At 45.8% G+C, this 8,027-nt stretch overlaps 1 protein-coding gene and 1 long non-coding RNA gene across 9 annotated transcripts in view; one reads left to right on the top strand and one right to left on the bottom strand.

Moving 5' to 3' along the window:
- Positions 1-8,027, bottom strand: part of arhgef33 (Rho guanine nucleotide exchange factor (GEF) 33) — a 42,255-nt gene that overhangs the window by 809 nt on the left and 33,419 nt on the right. For 6 of the 8 annotated variants that reach the window (XM_077729225.1, XM_077729226.1, XM_077729224.1 and 3 more), the window contains 13 exons: positions 7,628-7,792; positions 6,760-6,872; positions 6,203-6,342; positions 6,072-6,143; positions 5,762-5,888; positions 3,033-3,165; positions 2,611-2,718; positions 2,430-2,522; positions 2,171-2,319; positions 1,879-1,956; positions 1,085-1,712; positions 825-1,001; positions 30-154 (listed from right to left, as the gene is read on the bottom strand). In XM_077729225.1, the coding sequence (XP_077585351.1) occupies positions 30-154; positions 825-1,001; positions 1,085-1,712; positions 1,879-1,956; positions 2,171-2,319; positions 2,430-2,522; positions 2,611-2,718; positions 3,033-3,165; positions 5,762-5,888; positions 6,072-6,143; positions 6,203-6,342; positions 6,760-6,872; positions 7,628-7,792 (2,108 nt within the window). The remainder of the gene's footprint in view (positions 1-29; positions 155-824; positions 1,002-1,084; positions 1,713-1,878; positions 1,957-2,170; positions 2,320-2,429; positions 2,523-2,610; positions 2,719-3,032; positions 3,166-5,761; positions 5,889-6,071; positions 6,144-6,202; positions 6,343-6,759; positions 6,873-7,627; positions 7,793-8,027) is intronic. The other 2 variants (XM_077729232.1, XM_077729231.1) reach the window with 2 other exon arrangements.
- LOC144205117 (uncharacterized) lies at positions 777-4,107 on the top strand. The gene is made up of 3 exons (XR_013328007.1): positions 777-1,034; positions 1,108-2,688; positions 3,017-4,107. It is a non-coding gene; the product is annotated as an uncharacterized LOC144205117 (long non-coding RNA).

The raw sequence follows: 8,027 nt of genomic DNA, 5'->3' as shown, positions 1-8,027 counted from the left end.
TTTTCACAGGTCTTAATGTCTCTTCTTACTTCTTTTTGAACAGTTTCTTAAAGGAGCTCCTGAAGCCTCCTTTGTCCTGCTTTCGGCTTCTCTCGCTGAAAGACGTGTGAGGGTGATGGTTCTCCTCGCCCCCCCACGGCTGCATAGTTGGCTCCTAAGAGAGGTCACCATTCGTCATATCATGGAATCTTGACCAAAATGGTTTGTTAGACTTGTTTGATTGGTACTCGGACGTTTGGTCCCCCCGGACGTTTGGTCCCCCCCGGACGTTTGGTCCCCCCCCCCGGACGTTTGGTCCCCCCGGACGTTTGGTCCCCCCGGACGTTTGGTCCCCCCGGACGTTTGGTCCCCCCGGACGTTTGGTCCCCCCGGACGTTTGGTTCCCCCGGACGTTTGGTCCCCCCGGACGTTTGGTCCCCCCGGACGTTTGGTCCCCCCCCGGACGTTTGGTCCCCCCCCGGACGTTTGGTCCCCCCGGACGTTTGGTCCCCCCGGACGTTTGGTCCCCCCCGGACGTTTGGTCCCCCCCGGACGTTTGGTCCCCCCCCCGGACGTTTGGTCCCCCCCCCGGACGTTTGGTCCCCCCCCGGACGTTTGGTCCCCCCGGACGTTTGGTCCCCCCGGACGTTTGGTCCCCCGGACGTTTGGTCCCCCCGGACGTTTGGTCCCCCCGGACGTTTGGTCCCCCCGGACGTTTGGTCCCCCCGGACGTTTGGTCCCCCCGGACGTTTGGTCCCCCAGATGCTTTAGCCCCCTAAATGCGTGTAATTCAAACATCTCCTAAAAAGTGGCAATTAACAATTGATCAAGGCCGTCAGTCCTACCATGGCCAACAGTCCGTGATGGTCGTCGCAGGGTTTTTCACCATCCTTTCGGTGTGCCGGTGAGTTGTGGAGCTTGCGAGATGGCGTAGCGCAACCCCTGCTGCCTCTGCTGCCCTGCCGCTCTAGCTTGGCGTGGCCCACGTCTCCCGTGCCGTCCATCTGCAGGCCGTTGAGCGACTGCCAAGACAGCACAAATCCTCACTCGCACTTGTAAATACGAGCGACAGTTTAAACCGTGTTTTTTGCTGCGCAGAACTCACCTTGCTTTTTTTGCGCTGGCTAGGCTGAAAGGGGCGCTGGTGAGCCTGCCTCATCAGCAGAGCCTCGTCCGGCGACACGCACCCTCGGTTGGGGAATTTGCCGCAGCCGTTTCCAAAGACGTCCCTCGCCGGTGGCATGTGTCGCGACGGGGTGGCGGGACCTTTGGGGCACTTGACGAACGCGATGTCTACCGACGAATCGGAAGAAGCTGACGAGCAGCGGTCGAAGGCGTCGTGCAGGGAACTGCCCTCCTCTTCATAGAGGCACTCCATCCCGGGGGGGTCCGGCGGGAGAAGAAACTCTTCCAAGGCGTCAGCCAGAGCCGAGCCCGGTTGAACTTGCCGGAATTCCGGGGGTCTAGAGAGTGGCGCGTGCTGGCGGGAGCGCTCCAATGATTGGCTTTCGGGGATGCTGCCCAGACCTGGAAAAGAAAAAGTTGGTGCCTCTGTCTTTTTCAGTGCAATGACAAACTGGGAACCTGTGGGTTTGTCGGGACTGTAGTACTGCAGCCGAGGCGTCCATTCGCCATCGTAATGGTCACTTTCGGCCTCTCGCTCCCACTCGTGAAAGTGACGGCTGGACTGGATCTGGTCCAGGAGACGCTGCTTGCTGTGTTTGGCATGATCCCTGAAGAAAAACACACTACTTGGTGGATTTTTAACTCTTGCTGTCTGCCATTGGTCACAATAGACGGCCATTTAAAGGAGCAGGGTGACAGCCAACAAACAAAATGTATAGTAATGGACATCCACCCTCGTCAATGGCAGCCAATGAGTTATTTAGCCATACTTACGAAGCCGTGCTACTGTGTGGATAAGGAGAACCTTGGAGGCCACCTTCCATGCTCCTCACAAGTTGCTTCACCGATGATCTGCGAGGGCAAAAGGTTGACCAAATGTCACATACCTATCACATATTTGCTCATTTATACATTTGCTGAGCTCTTTGCCAACAATTTACATTACATGTCGACTAGGAACACATTTCTATTCGGTGTCTTCAAGTTTCAGGTAATTGCATCCAAGGATGAACTACACGTGGAAAATGAGTCAGTAAGGCACTATTGGAGTGAGATTTGCACTGACCTTTTGAACTCCTGGCGGTTGTGCATCAGAAGCTCCTGATTGCGCTGTAAGAGCTGCTGCTGCTGGCTGGAGAAGCAGCGGAACTGCTGGATGCACACCAGCAGAAGGTAGTAATCCGGGTGTGATGCCTCCGTCTGCTTCAGTAAGGTCTGTACGTGTCATGCATAATACATTCATGTTAGAAAAGCTGGACACAGTTTGTGCTAAGCTATCAATGAGAGGAACAACAATGGCGTTGTGGTCGGGTGTCGTCCGTCACCTGCAGCAACAGCAAATATTCTGGAATCCTTTGCACAGGCTGGAGCAGCAAATTACGCAGGGAAGGTGTGGAAGCGTCCCCCATCGTGTCACTCTTTTGGAGTTCAGCCATTCGAAGACAAACAGAGAAAATGGTCGCCACATCATCGTCAGGGTCATCAAAAAAGTTCAACAACTTTTACCTCCAAAAAGGTGGAAGATTTGGTGGTGCCGGAGGACAACGTGGTAATCACGGCGAGACAGTCGGGAAGTTCTTTAAGGTACGACACGTACAAGTCCAGGAAGTCACTCTATTGGAGGGGGGGATTCCAGTGTTTTTTAAATTAGCCCAGCAAGGAAAATTGTTCCGACATTGCAATTGATTAGCGAAGCAGAAGCCACGGGGACCAAACTTTTGACCTCCACGCATTGACAAAGGCCTCCATTGCTTATCATAATCATGATTAATGGAGATAACAAGGATGCTTATGCCCTCATATGAATGAAAAAATGAGTGGTTAAATCAAATGAAAATCTGATGAAGTGGCAGTGGATAGGGCATTGGATCATGCATGCCAATAGTTATCTTGTTGAATCTTGTTAACCCAGAAAAGAAGTCGCGTACCTCTTTGCTGGTGAGCCTCATGAAGATATCTCCCATGATGCCTTGCCATTGACACCGAAGGACACGCTCTTGGAGAGAGTGGAGTAAGTCCAGGTGCTGCTGGATCAGGAAGCGCAGACAGCTGGGAAATGGACTGGCGCCGCCAAGGGAAATAAGGTATTGAAATAACATTAAATCTTTGCCTAATTTTGGTCATTTTGTAAAAAAAATATAAACCAAAAATTTAATAATTAACAAATTAAATTCCTCTTAGTTATTATATATATTTGCAGTCAAGAACTTCCAATGATGACCAAGGAATGTGTAGCCAATTCGTGGCGCAGAGGTTTGTTCACCTGACTACCGTCTGAGAGACTGGGGTTCGAATCCCGGTCAGGACACATTTTCCCTAAATTGTTTCTGTTTCTTTGTAGTCAAGATATTCAAATCATGACAAAGGAAAGTGAAGTCACTTGGTGGCGCAGAGGTTAGTACACTGCACTCCCATCTGGGAGACCTGGGTTCAATTCCCGCTTGTGACACTTTTTCACTTAGTTGTTTCTGTGGACTTGAAGTCAGGAGACTCAAATGATTACTAAGGAAAGTGTAGTCACTTGGTTGGCGCAGAGGTTAGATCACTGGACTCCCGTGTGGGAGACCTGGGTTCGATTCTCGCTGTCGTCCTTTGGTTGGTCACTACACCATGTAGGTCAGTAAATGGAATAAGAAGAAGAAAAAAAAAAGAAAAAACTTTTTACTTTATATTAAACACTTAGTCATACTTTTCAGCAAAAGGTTATATTCCGAACTGCCTTCGGCAGTTCGGAAGACAGTTGAAGGACCTGTCTGTGCGAAAGGCGTTCTCGGGTCGGCCTTCGGCCGACCCTCGACCGCTTGCTTGGTCAGTGAACCGCCGACACCGGGAAGCGAACTCACGTTCTCTCCGTGCAAAGGCGAGTGTGCAACCCACTACACCAACTCGTGCCCCACTTATACATGGGTGTTGAAACGTTTTATCCAAGGAATTGGGGTGAAACACTTAGTCATTTTTTGGACAAAATGCTTCATCCACTACTGAAGACTTATACACTTAAACACTTAGAATTATAACTTATTCTTTTAACTGAATAATATTGGGAAAATCATTGCCTGCACTGGGATTTGAACCCAGGACCACAGGGGTGGTAGACTGATGACTTATCCACTGGGCCACCACCCGGTGAGAGAAAGTGGTAGTACTTATACTTTTACCTCTTTCATTTACCTGAAACACTTAGTCATTTTTTTGACTAAATGTTTCATCCACCACTGAATACTTATTCAGTTAGACACTTAGACATTAATATTTACTTATTCTTTTAACTGAATAATATTTGGAAAATCTTTGCCTGCACTGGGATTTGAACCAACAACCACAGATATCGGAGACTGATGACTTATTCACTGGGCCACCACCCTGTGAAAGAAAGTGGTAGTACTTATACTTTTACCTCTTTCATTCACCTGAATAATATTGGGAAAATCTTTGCCTGCACTTGGATTTGAACCCAGGACCACAGGTGTGGAAGACTGATGACTTAACCACTGGGTCACCACGTTGTGAGAGAAAGTGGTAGTACTTATACTTTTACCTCTTTCATTCACCTGAATAATATTGGGAAAATTTTTGCAGGCACTTGGATTTAAACCCAGGACCACAGAGGTGGGAGACTGATGACTTATCCACTAGGCCACCACCTTGTGAGACTAAGTAGTAGTACTTGTACTCTTTTCTCTTTCATTCACCTGAATAATAGTGGGAAAATCTTTGCAAGCACTAGGATTTGAATCCAAGTACATAGAGGTGGAAGACTGATGACTTATCCACTGGGCCACCACTTTTAAAGATTATGCAGTAGTATTTGTTGTTTTGTCTCTTTTCACTCCCAGATCATACTTAGTACTTTGTGTCTTCAAGTGGGAAAAGATAGGTAAGCTTACTGAGCAAATCAAACCAGGATTTGAACCCAAGGTCCACAGAGGTGGGAGGCTAATGACTTATTCACTGATCCACTGGCTCCCAAAAGTGTGTTGGCCTCACAACATTGGGGTGCTGGATTCAAAACCAGATTGGTCCAAATGTAACTTACTATATAGTCATTTTTTAAACAATTTTTTTTAAATTAAAAAAGTCCTTTTACATGGTCAATTTTTAAAAGAAAATAGTCATTTTTTGAAGAAAAAGCCTTACTTCACAGTCATTTGTTTTAAGAAACCACATGGTTATATGTCCTGGTGAAATATGACAGGACAGGCATTAGCTTTGATGGCCACAGAAAAGGAGGAGGGGGAAAAAAGGAAGATGGATATTGTGTACAGGTCAAAAGGATTTTTGGTGAGTAGAATGGTGAGTGCTGTGAGGCATGAATAGACTCAACGATAGTCATTTTCCAGTCAAAATGGCTCGATCGCTAGCAATGGCAACCAATGACTGATATCACAGTCATACAAATGGTGAACCAATGGTGAACCGGTTCTGATTTTTTGTCAACATGTGCATGGGGTTTAAAATAGCCATTGCATTAGTGAGCCTTATTAGATTTGAACATTTCCTGTCTGTCGCCGACAAGAGAACCATTGAAAGAGATCCTTTAGATGATCACGTAAAGACCCTGAAGTAGGTCTCCTATTATAATGTGTATGTTGCCATTTCGGCATTTTTGTACAACAACCACTTAGACCGCGCGGACAAATCGATTGCGGATTTTCACCGTTTTTCCTTGGCGGCTAGGGCTTCAGAGCCGTTGAAAGAAATGTTGGCCTTCAGAAGAAGAGACAAATGGGAGACGTAAATTCTCTCCGATTCCAGAAGCTCCAGGGCTGCCTTTTGTCTCATACCTGGGGGGGGGAATAAACCTATATTTAGGCTAATTAATCCTAATATTTCCTCTTAAATGTCAGTAAAATGACTTTATTGATCATAACTAAGAAATCGTCTATACTTAGTTTTAATTTTATTTTGAAGTCCTTACTTCTATATCTTGAAAAGGTCAACATGCTTATTAAGGCAAGTTTTCTTACTGTTTTCACTGAAGCTGTCGGGTGTGTCTGCGCCCCTGCCGCCTTCCCATCCCGGATTTCTGGAGTTGAACGCTAGGAAACATTCCATTGTAATGAATTTCATTTAAAACGGGCGCCATTTAGCCTCTCACTATGCGTCGTGGACGTGGCACTCTGCTGCGAGCGCGGCGACTCTCCAAAGTAGCGATGGATGATACTGAGCTCCGATTGGCCGGGTGTGCAGATGCACTCGTCCGATGCGCTCAACACGTCGGATTTGGAGCTCTTTCTGCTTTGGAGACAAAAAAATGTATATAACATTTGTAATGTAAGCCATGATAGCCTTTGCAGTAACGTGGTATTAAAAACGCAACAACCCTTACTCTTAGCAATTAACCGCATGAGATTAATTGCACTCAATCACATTCTGCATAATAATAAAAGAATTCATAAATAATATTCAGTGGAATTTTATTCTTAATGTACTGCCATATGCCTCAAATAATTTATATATATTAACTCATTGAATGCTGCAAGTCCTCCCAGAAAGTTAATGGGCAGTTAAAATAATTAATTGAGTGGATAACTCCAATTTCCTTTAATATTACATTTGTGCGCACAATTGTGTTAAATAAGCCTGTCAGAATGGGTATAAAAAAACATATCCAAAAGGTTTCACTGTAACAGTTATATTTTTTCTCAATGTTACCTTTGTGGTGGGATGTTGGTGGGTTCTGGCTGAAGTTGTTCCAGTTGTTTGATGAGTTCCCGCTGTCTGTTGGACACATCGTGAATGTGGAAGAATGCCGCGCTGAGCTCCTCCTGCAGAAGGAAACAGATTGTCTTTGAATTCTAGCCTTAGACAAGGAGATTGAGATGCGTAGTTTGGTGGGAATGGGGGACAGAATTTGGGTGGGTGTATATAAAATTTTGGTTGAAACCAGGTAAAAAGGCTCAAGTAAAAGTAGAGGGAAAATGGTTGGCTAGTAGTGTTATGATACAAGTAAGAACTGGTCAAGACTTGCCCGAAATCACAATCACTGCGAAGAGCTAAAACTAAGACCAAGGCAGAGTCTTTTGGAAATCCAATATGAAACCAGATCAACACAATAAAAATGATTCTTGAACCCAAACTGGTCTGGAATTTACAAATAAGGTGGAAATACTAAATTAGTACTTGGCTCCAGCACCCCCGCGACCCTAATGAGGACAAAGCGGTTGAGAAAATGAGACATGAAGTATTATAATGTTAGGTTAGTATGTACTGTGTCACTAAAAGCCCAAAATGCACCTCAGATCATTCAAGTGTGTTTTTGAGCAAGTACTGCCTGCCATCCATTCAAAGTCCACCTTCTAAAAATGCCTTCCTCTTTAATATATCGCATTACTACTCCTACACGAGTGTGTGGCCTCCATTTCAGTCAGATGTTCCTGATTATACTGCTGATACTTTTCCAGCTCCATCAAGAATACATTCATTGTACATGTGTGTGTATTGGACGTGTGTGTGTATATGTGTGTATTGGATGTGTGTGTGTATTGGGTGTGTATTGGGTGACTTTGTGACATGGCGTCACCTTGAAAGTGTTGAGCGAGTTCTTGAGGCCCATAATCTTATCGTCGGCGTCACTCTGCTGGGCCTGCAGGCTCTCCTCCAACTGCCGGTCCTTCTGGCGCAATTCGCACAACTCGGCCAGGGAGACGCGCAGACCCTCCCGCAGTTCCGCCACCAGGCCTTGCAGCTGCCAAAAAAAAACATATTGAAGATTGGCGCTTGAAGTACTTTTTCGCTCATTTGCTTCTTGTCAAGTAGGTTTTAAAGCACAGGTGTCAATGTGGCCAAATCTGAAAGGAAATCATGGGTGCTGACTTTCTGTTTTATGATCAAATGAAGATGATATATAGATGATGTATATGATGGTATACATATTTTTTACAGTTTTTCCCCTTATTTTTTTTAAATCAATATTTGTATTT

Source organism: Stigmatopora nigra, chromosome 12, assembly GCF_051989575.1.
Source record: "Stigmatopora nigra isolate UIUO_SnigA chromosome 12, RoL_Snig_1.1, whole genome shotgun sequence".
Lineage (NCBI taxonomy): Eukaryota > Metazoa > Chordata > Actinopteri > Syngnathiformes > Syngnathidae > Stigmatopora > Stigmatopora nigra.
This window is presented reverse-complemented; position numbering and strand designations above follow the sequence as displayed.